The following is a 13,138-nucleotide window of genomic DNA, read 5'->3' as shown; positions in this document are numbered from 1 at the left end:
GGTGCACTGTAATTGCAGGGAGATCATGCTTTCTTATAACTGGCTCAACCTGCTGAGTGAAACATATGGATTCAGACCTTGCTCTGCAGCAGTTTCCAATAGTGTTCATCACTAAGACAGCATAACTGCAGAGGAAAAAAAAAACCAAAACCGACCACTGCTACAGAGCCCATGAAGGGAAAGAAGTAAGACGTGGTGTGGTGACCGGTAGGAGGGAGGAAACTGCAGAATTGAGGCAAGAGCAGCACCCAGAGGAGTTCTAGAGGGAAGCCATTTTGGTCCAAATAGCAAACTTTGGAGTATTTTTGGCCCTCTACGCCAGGTTTTGTAATCCAGGTACCTCAGGGTGAGGGGTAGGATGGGCGTTGGCTTCAGATGCTGGAAGAACATAGTCTTAATGAAATTAACACCAAGAAACAGTAGTGTTACCAGAAGCACACTGTGACCTGAGGCAAACAGTAATGCGTAGAGATAGATGAAAGCAGCATTACATTTGCAGTCCAGGGGCTAGGCTCCCAACTGGATGCAACCATTGCGTTATTTGCGTTTTAGGCAGTTTGCTTCCTGCCATAAAGGAAGTCCTGAGTTGGGAGCTGAAGGCTATATATACACCACATGGAAGGAGTGAGGGACTTAATGGCTCTGCTGACGGCAGCCAGCCTCTCCTGTGGGAACGCCCTCAGTTGGATTCTCAAGGTGCAGCTTACAGGGGGCTGCAGGAGGTGGCTCCCACTGCGCAAGAAAAGAACAAGACAAAGAACAATGAGTTTTGCTAAGGCATATGCACTAGCTTTAGCTATTACTGATTTAAGCCAGGTCACGCTAAACTTGGTACACAGCAGGCTTTGCACAAGTTCACACAAAATCAATTTGTTTAAAACTGGGCAACTTTGTAGTGCATCCAGACAAACAAAATCCAGACAGATACACAAAATTAATGGTAACAGCTTCAGCATTCTTAGAGCTGTTGAAAATTTGTCATTACTTGCAGATAAAACCTCCTGTGCTTCGCAGTTTATTTTCAATACAAAACAGGATGAAGGCATATTTTAGAAATAATTTGCAAAGTGAGGTGCTAGTCTTTTGGCTTTCACTGACCTGAAATTACGCTTCTTAAAAAAACTGTCCTTCCCTTTTAACTTCTTAATGTGATATCAGTCATCAGAGTTCTCATGAAACAAACATTCTGCATCTGTATCTACTCAGCAGGGTCCATAGGGGACCTCAACAGTGGCTGAAACAAAATTTCATTTAAAAAAATTATAAGTTTTGTTCCTGTAGAAAAGTTCCAATTTTGATGAAATTATATTTCCTGCAGAAAAGCAAAACCCAAACCTATCATTCAAAGGTTTGACCCGATGTCTGTTTGCTCTTCAAGAGGGAGAAGGATAGTGGAGAGAAAGCAAGTGTGGGTTTGCGAGAAAAGAAGTCCTCCCAATAAATGGGGCAATGAAAGCAGAGGGAAGAAAGTACAAATTCCCAGGCATTCCAGACATATCTGGTATCCTTTACATCCTGCGCTCTGCACTTCAGTTGTACATATTTCAGTGTTCCACCGCAGAGGCAGCTGCATTTCAGTTGTGAGTTATTATATGAAGAGTTTTGTATAGTTGTCACAGGATCTTATGAGATGAAAAGGAGCTGACCATGGCAAAGAAAGTAAAATAGAACATGCAATCTATTAACTATGCTGGAAACCACTTACACCACAGAGAAATGGGTGCCAGGAAGCAAAAACTTCCAGAATAAATTAGAAATAATAGGAAAAAAAAGGAAAAGAAAAGTCATTGGTAGCTGGAAGAAGAGTACAGGCTCATTACCACATCTGAACTGTTGAAAAACAGCCTCTGGTTTTCTGTAGCTCTTCATCTGTTTTTCTGTTCATTTTTGTCCTTCTCTTTAACCTTGCTGGGTAAAACACATCTCCAAGGACAAATAAAAATGATTTTCTTACCAGTGCTGCTGACTTTGCAACCTGTCAGAAAACTGACTAAACTTGAAGCTCCTTCAGTCAGTCACTTTAAAATATAGTCAGCATTGTGTTTAAAAAAAAAAGGGAAGAAGAAAAAAGAAATACATTAATTTAACGCCAGGGTTACTCTGCTGCATAAGGCATTCCAACAGGCTCTGGGAGAAACAGCAAAACTGTGGTGATGAGTAGTGTGACAAAGGGAAGTGTTGCAAAATACTAGGCTTGGCTCTTGCATTATGGTGAAGATGCTTAATTTGTCTCCATTAAATAGGTATTTTATTGAAGGATCCTTAGATCCAAAAAGCTGGCCTGGGAACCAGAAAACACCGTTAAGAACCCAGGCCAAGGCAATATTAATTAATTTTGCTAGGGTCACACTTAACCTGCCCAAGTTAAAAAGTCAGGATCTTAACATTTGGAGAGGTTGAAATCTGCAGTGGGTGCTGTTGTTATTACTTACAGCCATCTTCCCTGGAAGCATTTCCCCTTTTTACCTGCACCACAGGTGCATAGAGAACCATAATATCTCTTAGGAAACTTTTCTGCCTCAGCTGCTTCTCTGGTCCTCAGGGATGTGCCCAGGGAGTGAGACTTACAGCCCAAACAGACTGATGGAATCTATGGATCAGCAGGTCCACCTACCATCTCCTGTCTCCAACAAACACTGCTTTCAAACTGTGGTTAGGACAAAGCAGGGGTAACTTTTCAAAAACAGCCTCAACTTGCTCAGGGTCACAACAAAAACGGTGAAATGGTGATTCCTCCATTATCCACTGCCTGCACATTTACCCTACACCAGACTGGCCCATGCAGTTAATCCTTTCTTATATTCTAACGAGCATCAGATTTTGGCTTATGAGCAAAGTGCATAGGTGCATAAAATGAGAAGTTGTGTGTGGCTCTTCAGGCTATGTATGTGTGTGGGGGGGTCTGCTTTGTGAAGTAGCTGGTTCAGACCCCTGTGCAAGCATAAATGAGGGAGGAGAAAACATGGGGAAAGTCAGCTAAAGGAACAAGGTAAACTCTAGAGCAAAAGATGTAATTTTTCAATCAAGCTTTTAATGAAAAGATCATAAAATAACAGTTTCTCATCACTGTACATTAAGACTGCAAATTTCTGAATGCTGAGATCATATTATAATTTCTGTATCTTTTTATATGACACTTGAGTTGAAGCCACAACTATGTGTGGCTCTGACCTGAATTCAAGCTCTTGAAGGAAATGAACAGAACATTGCTGCAGGAATGTCGGCCTTGCCCTTGCCTTCCCTTCCTCTCCCCCTCCCCAGGAAACATCCAGGGCTCCTAGACTGACTGACAGTTAAGGCTTAAAATTAAAAAAAAAAAAAAAGAAAGAGATGCAAAATCTCTTTTTCAGTTGTATTTAAAATGTTAAAATAAAATGGGGAAAAATATCCAGTCAGCCAGAACAGGATCCTCTCCTCACAGAAAAGTTATCCCCAGCCAGTCAAAACTCCCGTGGAAGTTAGAGCAACAGTTGTGCTAGGTGCTTCGATTGATAACTTGTGAATGAGAAAGTTTAAAAAACGTCCCACTCCTCAGGGAAAGCAAGCGCTATGAAGTGTGTCCCCTAACTGCCAACAAATGTAGCATGAAGTATTCTGTTTTAGACCTTCCCTACTGCATCCCACAGGGTCTGCTCTGTTCAAAAAACACTGATCCATTGATCCCTATGTGTTCAACACTGGGCTTCAAAATGCTTAGGAAAATTGGGGAAGGAGGGCAAGAAGAGGATGGTGACAGGAGACAACTGAACAAAAAATGCATTTCTAGCTCTAAACTTATGTTTCAGTATTTTTGAGTCCAGTTAGTTAAAACAAGGAAAGCAGAATAAATAGCAATTCTGTTGCGGCACAGAGATGAATCAGGGCTGAAATGAAGAAGCCTTCCTGACTAGGAGGTCCAGCTAGGAGCCTTACAGCAGAGCAGAAACTGCCTCACAAGGGATCCCAAATCTTTTCCTTTTGCAAGGAAAGCAGCAAATTTAGTGAGTCTAATGGGAAATCATCAAAGGCGAAATTTCTTACCCTACTCTGAAAAAATGCAAAATATGAGGAGTAGAAAGGGGCTGAGAATCAGCTACTGCTTGCCTGCTCATCTCCTGCACTAAAGTCAGGACAATAAACTACCATGGGACTTAAAACATTGCAACAAGCTACTTTCAGCTATTGAAAGGAACCCCAAAATTTTCTTTTTCAAGAATATGGCCAGTTCTGGAGTGCAAGAGTAAGCTTATGAAAAGAAGGGGTTTTACGATAAATGGAGAGACTTTGCTGATGTTGAGCAAATCACTAAGTTTAAACAAAAACTAAGACAAAATGCTAGAAGTCTATTTAATTATTCCAGAATTACAGCTCAGAGCTCATTTAGATTTTAAACTCTTGCTTAAACAAATGTTTATTCAAACATGCCATCTCAATGATGAGCATTTCTGCTGTCTGGGGAGAGCTAGATGTTTACTATCTAGAGCCTCTCAAACCCATTTAAAATGTAGGGAGGTTTTATCTCTTTGTTTTTTTATTTGCTTTTCGCTTAACTCCAGCACAGCAGATTGGAAAGGTTTCTGAATTTGGCAAATATCCAGAAATCAACAAACATCCTTTCTTCATGCTAATTTTTAAGGCTGTAGCATGTCCATAACTGCTAACTCCACCAATACTGGAAAAAGAGGCTTTGTAAAGTACAGCTTTTCCCAGGGACTCTAACCACCTTATGCTATAGGGCATCTGATGCTTCAGTATAGTTTGCAAGGCCCATGACAAGATGGCACAGAGGCTGTTGGGTTTGGCACGAAGCTTCCTCTAGCTACCTGAGGCATTGACTCTGCACTTTTGAGATCCTTATTGCTACCACAGTAAACAGTAAGCGAGGCATGAGGGGGACTTTAGTAAAGGAGCTACGTCCTGTCCTTCAGGCAGGACAATAGACTTCTCTCAGTCACAAGCTGCAATCGGAAGCACACAACCATTCCTCTGATGACTTCTACCTTCTCCGGATTTTGCCAGCAGTCACCTCAGAATTCGTTTTGTTTCACCGAGTGCACTGGATGTTTCCCTGGTCAAGACCCATACTCCTGCTTTTCAGAACTGAAGCGACACGGTAAAATACTGCTAACCCAGACTTTGAACCTGCACTGCTTGAAAACAATGCTTTCCACACACATGAGAGAGAGGAAAAAAAAAACAAAAACCAAAACAGGAATCTTAAAAGAGTGACACTGTAAATGGAAACATTTAAATACAGCAAAACATAAATTCCTCTTCTATGCAAAGCTACAAAAGTCCAGTCTTTGTATTGTCTTCACAGGTTATGGTTTATGGCTATGCTGAGAGTCTCTGAGATTCTTTTTTTTAATATATTTTTTTCATTTTTTTGAAATCCTGTAGAGAAGACCCTGCGGACACATCTTTGTGTTTGCAACTTTCTGAATTACATTGCAAAACTGTGCATACAGAATCTGAGAAATAAATACATTCATTACTGCACATACATATTGATACAAAAACAACACTGTCAAATAGTGTTTGCACCATCTTTGTTAGATATTAAGACCAGGCAAAATTAATATTTCATTTTCCATCAGCCCCCCCTCAAATGTTTGAGGTGGCTTTGGTGTAGAAGGTAAAAGCTACAAAGGGTCAAGACTAATGATGGGGAGCTTTTTTTAAAAACTTTTTTTTTTTTTTTTTGGCTTCAGCGGTATTTTAGCAAACCATCTTCATTGGTCATCTTTAGACTGTTCTAACATGCAAATCAAGCTTAGGTTTTCACCTAGAAAGCCTTAGGAGTTTTGGTTGGGCTCTTTGTGCATGACTCTAAGGTCTGGAGTGAATCAATCCAGCTGTTTAATTAAAAGGTGGCTCAGATGGTCCGAAGAGCACAGCTCAGGCCCCAGCACAGCCCTGAACAGGAGGCGGCAGCTAGGCGCCCGCGCTCTCACCCTCACACCGGACGGTTAAAGCTACCCAAGTCACCGCAGGGAGATCAGCCACCTCTGCCCGCAGCAGAGGGGCGGTTCGGAGTTGTGCGTACTCTTCCGTGTCAGCAGCCGCAAAGCCTCACAGAAGCTGCGTGTCAAGAGCTCTTTGGTGTCTTCTGTGATCTTTGTGGCTCCTGCTAGTCCCCAGATGCACAGAGCTGGGCTTCGGGGGTTTTTTCCAGGTATTTGTTTTTGGAGGTTTTGCAGTAAAGGATTGGAAAGCAGCTCAGCCCAGCTCCCCATGGCTAACGTTAAGGAGATGTGCTGGGTACAGCAGCTCCTACCATCTTCTGACAACATCCTTCTCTAACTCTAGAGCTTATTGCATTTCTCTCTACCCTCTTGGTACCCTCAGACTCCTCTGAGGAAGAGGTAGGCTGGAATGCCTCCACAATAGTGCCTGGGTCTCGCTCCCAGCAACATCTCTTATGGGTTGAAGACAAAAAAAAAAAAATCTGCGTGCCATATTTCTAATTGCCCTCCCTCTCCCCACCCACCCCGAGCAGTGCTGGAATGCAGGCTGGGACACAGATCTCCCCTCCCAAGCTGGGGAACGCTGCGTAGCCTTCAGAGACAAACCAATGGAAAAAGCAAAGATTAATTTTGACTGGCCCCTAGATCTGTTGAGGTCTGAAACTGTAAAAGTTTATGTAAACAATGAGATAAATATATTAGTACTTTTCTGAGCCAAGTGAGGTTCCATACTCATTCAAATGTGCTTTGGTTTAAAAAATAGTTTTGTGAATTTGGGTATGAGCTTCTTTATTCTTTTATACAACTTTTGCTATTTTATCTTTTTTTTTTCCTGTTATTCCGAAAACATTCTGGAACTAAGTGACTAAAGCATATACTTAAGCTGCCTGGCCTCTTTTTTTTTTTCTTTTTGTTTTTTTTTTTTGTTTGTTTTTAAATTGTTTTATTCCTCTTGAGGCTCTTTGTGTATTTAAAAAAAAATTAAAATAAAATAAAAAAAACCAAAAATGCAACTCCCTCCCCCCCACCCTAAAACTCTTAAAATCTTAAATATGAAACTAGTGTTTTGCTTTCTCATTAAAATACAGAAAAATGTTTGATACAATACTATGTCGTACAAATGCAGTTGAGTGTTTAGGCCCCAAGCAGGCCTGAAACAGTCCCTGAAGTTTTGAGTATTATTAGTTATTCATTATTACTGTCACAATTTGGAAAATGTTGTTTATACTCAATCTATGGAACACAACTTTACACAGCTACTTGAAAAAAGAACAAAATTTCCTTTTGTACAATACTCTTGCTGTACACAGACTTTATGTCGTATTGTTTAAGTGCTGGGGAGGGGATAAAGTAAAAAAAAAAAGACGCTCCGAAAAAAATTCTTAAAAATAGCATTGGGTCCTGAAACTTCAACATGATTCTCAAGGCTTAAGAAACAGATGAAGAGGGGCCTGGGGAGGGAGAGGCTACATCACCCACACACATGCTTGTAAAAATGGAATTAAGTGAGGGGGAGCAGGTTATTTGCCTGCTGAGGAGCTTACTGCTTCCCTGTGCCTTGGGCTGCTCCATGGCTTGGCTCAGTCGGTCACAGCTTGAGCTGTTGTCCCAAGGGTGGCTTCTGCACAGACACCCACCTGCCGTCCCCATCGCTGGCCGCGTGCCACGGTGGTGGCGGACCCATCTCGGCAAACTGCAGGGCCGCAAGTGAATGGGGGAAACCCGCATCCAAAACCCACAGCGGGGGACAGGGCTCATCCCTGGCCGTGCCCTTCTCGCTACGGGAGCTAAAAATTGTTTTGAAAATCTGGACTTGATGGGTCCTTAGCCAGCTGGCAGCAAGGGGAGCCTGCTCCGGCTGCAGCCTAAGCCAGCGTGGGATTCAGCTCAGCTTTAGGATGGTCGGAGCGAAGGTAAAGGCAGGGTGAAAGTGCCTAGGAACTAATCTTGCACGGCTGTCCCTGGGCCCTGCTGAGACTTGCTCTGAGAAAAAGGTAGATGGCAAGGCCTTTCCTGTCCTCCCCAAAGACTACTTTGGGGACCTTCTCAAGGGGATTTGGCAAGGAATCAAGGAGAAAATAATTCAATGTATATTCAAAATGTGGAAGTGCTAAAGACACTAAAAACCCACCTAACCCTCCCAAGAGAAAACAGCGCATCTCAGCACAATTAGAAAAAAACAAAAGTCCGTGCTCCCATCTCATGCTCCACAGCTCACAGGCATCCGGGAGCGAGCAGACAATGGCACTGGGAGAAGCACACTGGAGCGCAGTGGGCGAGAGGGGCAAGCGTGTTCCCTGTAATGTGACACCAGGCCAAGGCTCAGCGCCTTTGGGTTGTCTATTGCTTGGAGCCTGGATTCCAGTTTCCTCAGTTCATACAATTGACCCAAAAACTTCTTATGGACTAGTCTACCTTAACAAAACAAAACAAAACAAAAACAAAAACAAAAAAAAACAACAAAAAAACAACCAAACAAAAAAAAAAACCCAATAGAAAATGAAGCTTATATTTCTTTGTTGTAGTCAAACATGCTCACATTTTTCTTTTTTTTTTCTTTTTTCTTTTTTGGTCGAAACTTAAAAAAATTGGTTTTGTTTTCTTTAAAAAAGACAAAACGTGAGGTTTGGTAAACCTTACGCATAGAGACTATACTGGTTTGAGTGGAAAAAAAAAATCAAATGAAAAAACACAAGTGTAAACCTTACTCAATTCAGAAGGGATGATTCTACTGGCTGTGAATTTTTACCACCACAGTCACGGGAGGCTTGAAATAAGCCATAGCTTTCCACAAGGTCACGCCAACAAAGTCAAGGGGGCCAAGAATCGGTGGGCTAAGTTCTCTGTCTTCTCTCCTAAACCAATAGCAGCTGTTGGCTGTGATGTCTTATGCAGATGTTGCAAGAACATTTTGTTTCTTTTTCTTTTCATTTTTCTTTTTTTTTTGTGTGCGTGTGTTAAATTGTCTAAAAGGGAGGATATGAAACACTTTGGTTTGCTTTTTCCTCCTCTCCCCCACCTTATTGCACTCTGGATTCTAGTAAATTATAGGCTGCTATGCCCTCACCCTCTGTCCTGCCAGGTGTTTACAGACTGACCCAGATGTGCTGGGGGAGTGGAAGATGAGGGGGACATTTTCCGCTCCCCTTAGTATCCAGATTCAATAAACAAAGCTGGAATGGGCCCAAAAAGCTCAGAGAAGTTTTCTTCTTTTATCTAAAAGTGACTACAAACAGCCAAGAGACTGCGAATGAGCCAGTCCAAGCAGCCAGCACAGCCTCTGGCTCAACGTATTTTTTGCTTTGTCTTTGGCCAAGCTTTGCTTTAACATTTCTCTAGCTGACTTTTGATGGAAGGACAGGGTGGTAAAAATCCCTTAACTTTAATTTAGCTTCTACTTTTATACATTTAATTACTTACAATAAGAGAAAAAAATGCCTAATCTTTCACTAACCATCTTATTGTTCTCATGAATTCAAGAGGTAGCAAAGGTAACAAGTCTGTCCACACAGACTCGCTCTTTAGTGAGGGAGGAAAGCTAAAAACATACACACACACAAAAAATAAAATAAAAAATAATAAAAAAAGTACCTAAGGAACTTGTAGCAAGTCCAGCCTACATCAAACCCCCTCCCCACCCACCCACCCTAGAATTAACCTCAGACCTTCCAGTTCAAACATTCACATAAACGTTACAATGGTTTTTCCTTTAATAAAACAAGTACCTCTAAGCAAAGAATATTCATACGAAACTACTAGAAAAGTAAAGACGACCCCCTGCTCACTGAAAGAAATTCCCAGGGCATCCGGTCCCTGTTCAGTCATGGGTAAGGCAGAAGAGGTTTGTGTGTTTTGTGGCAAAAGGTGGCATGTGGTTACATGTGCCAAGGATAAAGATCAAAACCAAAAGAGGAAGGGTTGGCGAGGGAGGCATCGCCATTTCTTTAAGTGAAGTACTTGGGCTGGTGCGCACCTGGGTAGACTGCTCTCCCCACCATCGCCAGCCCAGGGGAACGGTGGTGGGTTCCACCACTGCTATGGCTTTCCCACAGTATCTGAAGGGGATGCCAACCCTGTGAGATGGTCCACAGACACAGCTTCTGCACTTGTGAATGCAATGCTGTGTTATTTCACAGCTACTTAGGCCACTGAAAAGGTGTACTTTATTTTCTTTTTAGTGGCAAGAAATGCCCCTACTGAGTTTGGTTTTAAGAGGGGAGGTGAGTAGGGTGACAGTGACATGAAGGGAAGAGGCAGGGAGGGGTGAGCCAGCAGAGGCTCAAAGTTCCCCATGGTCCCCCTACCTGCTCCAGATAATCAATACGGCAATGAAGTCGACGTGCGCAAAAAGAAGTGGCATTTCTTGCCTGATCACCAAGATTTGGAGGGAGAGTTGGACTAAATGCATCAGCTTGGCTGTGGACCTTTCTTTTTTTAAAAAAAGGGAAAAAAGGAACTTTTTTTTTTAAAATGTTAAAGCTACATTTGTTTAGGCCTCCCATGACTGAACAGAGTATGGGGAGTTGCCCCCTTTTTTGTCTGTTTTTTTCTTTTTTTTTTAAGCAGCAAGTCTACAGAAAGGTAAATCACTGCGGATGGGCTCGAAGCTCATTCTGGAGTCTTTGGCTTATGTGGGAGAGGTATGCATTCGCAGGTGGCTGATCAGATTGCGCTGCTGGGTGAATTTCCCACCACACAGTTGACATTCGTAAGGTTTTTCTCCTGAGTGGACACGCATATGCTCTGTCAGTCGGTACTGCCGGGTAAAGCGCATCCCGCATTCCTCGCAAGCAAAGGGCTTGAGCCCTAAGTGGCTGCGCATGTGCCGTGTCATGGTGCCCCGCTGCGTGAACATCTTGCCGCAGATATTGCAAGGGAAGGGCCGAGTCAGCCAGTGAGTCTTCTCATGCTGCCGCAGCGTGGCTGGATCCTTGTAGCTCTTCTCACACACTGAACACTTGAAGGGTCGGGACTCCGCGGCATAGGACTGGTTGGGGTTGGACAAATCCTCAGCTTCATCCTTGCCACTGTATGTGCCTTCCTCCTTGATGTAAAGGTCTTCCTCGGTGTGCGTCTCCACGTGGGCATTGAGCTGCTCGGAGCTGGGGAAGCCTTTGCCACAGGGGATACAGACATACAGGTTGTCACCGTAGGCTACTGGCTCAAACCCCTCCTGCCGGTAGACATAGTTGGCACTAGTATGCCCGCCGCTCTCACTCTCGCTCTGGCCGCTGTCATCGCTGTTCTCCTTACCGTTTTCCACCTCCTCCTTACACGGGTAGGGTAGGTCTGCGCTGTAGGCCCCGGCCAGACTCCGCTCCACAGACTTGGACAAGGGCCCCAGCAGGATGCCGTTGGGCAGCCCTTCGCCCTCGTCCCTGTCTTTGCCCCCCTCCTTTCGGTCAAAGGCGTTGTCTTTCTTGATCCACTCCTTCTTGCGGGACGAGTGCCGGAGGCCCTTGCGCTGGCTGCTCTCTGTCAATGAGTGGTGGCACTCTTCGCTCAGATCCATCTCCATGGGGTCGCTGCTGTCCGCCATGCTGTGAGGGGCTCCGACTCCAGACTCGTCGAACGATGAGGCACTGTTGGCTGCGGGGGCTGAGGCAGATTGGGGAGAGCCATGCTGGCTTTCGCTGTGCTGCGTGTCATCGTGGGAGGCTGCAACAGGGAGTGACGGGCTTTTTTTGGACAGGTCAAGGCCTAGCTCCTGGTCGCCGGTGCTTCCATTCGCACTGCTGCCCCCACCGCCGTTCTTACTGGCTCCCCTGCTTAAGGAGTGACAGTTCTCTTGGTTGGAGCTGCTGATGAAGACCTCGTCATCGGAGAGCTTTCCCTTTGACAGCTCCTTTGAGTGCGAGCCCTTCAGCCCCTCGTTTGACCCTGAATAGCGAGCTTGGATGACCGAAGCAGTGGAAAGTCTCTGACTCCTGGCAGATCTCCCGACACCAAGGCCACCGGCCTTGCCAGCAAAGGACTTGCCGTTCCGCTTCAGCTTCTTTCTGCAGAGAGCTGCCAGGTCGTGCAGTTGGAGGTAGCTTGCTGCGGTGAGGAGAGCATTAAAGTTCTGTTCACCGGGCTGGTCAGTCGTTAAGAGCTTACCAGTATAAATAAAGTCCAAGATCTGCCGGAACACGGTGGGGTTCACCATGTCCGTATCTAAGTTAATCAGGTTGTCATGCAGGACAAGGGATTTGAAATACATGCTGCTGGCTGCCAGGATGTTCTTATGGGCACGAAACAGGGCATTTTCTACCACAATGATCACATCACAGAGGAAACCTTTGGCTCGTTGCTGGTTCAGCTGCAGTAGCAGTTGTTTGGCATGATTTGGCAGTTCCATCTCCACCTTCTCTTCCTTTCACCTTCACCTTACCACCTGCAAAACAGGAAGATGAGAGGTGTGAACCTGCTGTTTCCACTCGAACAAGTCTACATTTAACAGACTGGCTTAACACGCTCTTGTCTATGTTAGGCTTGACACTGACTAAGGATCTCTGGGTACATTCAGCCCTGCAAGCTGTGATCCTGCTTGGAATACAGAGAGAAGTATTTCTCATGCTAAGATTTGATTCAAGTCTTTCAAAAATCAGATTTGTAAATATCTTTTTACAAAAGCAATCGTCGTTGGCTGGAATTACTACTAAAAAGATACCAGTGGGAAAACAGTATTTAGGTACAGGGGAAAGCTGTTTCCCTCTCCTGACACAAATCTGAAGGGAGGATGAGGAGCAAGGAAAAAAGGAAGAAAAAAGAAGCATCTACTTCACTTCCATTTGCATATCTGAGCATGTAAAATAATTAGCATAAGCTGTAGCTTCCCTGCTTTAACATGTAGTTTGTTTCCTGGCTCTTACATGTTGAAATCCTACAACACCCAGCTGCTCTGGGGTTGAGAAAATGACATGTAGCAACTAAATCCATTGAAGATGGAATTAATCACACTGAGGTGTGAATGGGAAATCTCCTTAAGAGTATGAAAGGCTGCTTTAAAAACCAACCCCCCTGGCAATGTCCATATCCCAATCCATTGACATGAAGGGCTAGAATCAACCCTGAACTCGCTGAAATTCAGGATGCTGAGCTAGCAAAATGCCAGCAAATGTCTTCAACAATCGGAAACTGTTTTCTTAAGTTAATTCTGCCCTGCCTTTAGTTTTGAAGGAATTTTGTTTAAACTGATAGAGTCAAGTAAC

At 44.0% G+C, this 13,138-nt stretch overlaps 1 protein-coding gene and 1 long non-coding RNA gene across 2 annotated transcripts in view; one reads left to right on the top strand and one right to left on the bottom strand.

The window, feature by feature from the left end:
- The window catches only part of LOC115345850, a 188,342-nt gene that overhangs the window by 64,889 nt on the left and 110,315 nt on the right, over window positions 1-13,138 (top strand). The window lies entirely within an intron of this gene.
- HIC2 (HIC ZBTB transcriptional repressor 2) overlaps window positions 9,599-13,138 on the bottom strand; it is a 41,517-nt gene continuing 37,977 nt past the window's right edge. The window contains exon 4 of the mRNA XM_030025333.2: window positions 9,599-12,321. Within this exon, the coding sequence (XP_029881193.1) occupies window positions 10,573-12,285 (1,713 nt within the window). The 5' untranslated portion in view covers window positions 12,286-12,321 and the 3' untranslated portion in view covers window positions 9,599-10,572. The remainder of the gene's footprint in view (window positions 12,322-13,138) is intronic.

The sequence above is a fragment of the Aquila chrysaetos genome, chromosome 9 (genome assembly GCF_900496995.4).
Source record: "Aquila chrysaetos chrysaetos chromosome 9, bAquChr1.4, whole genome shotgun sequence".
Lineage (NCBI taxonomy): Eukaryota > Metazoa > Chordata > Aves > Accipitriformes > Accipitridae > Aquila > Aquila chrysaetos.
The sequence above is the reverse complement of the archived record's forward strand: the minus strand, read 5'-3'. Positions and strand labels throughout refer to the sequence as shown.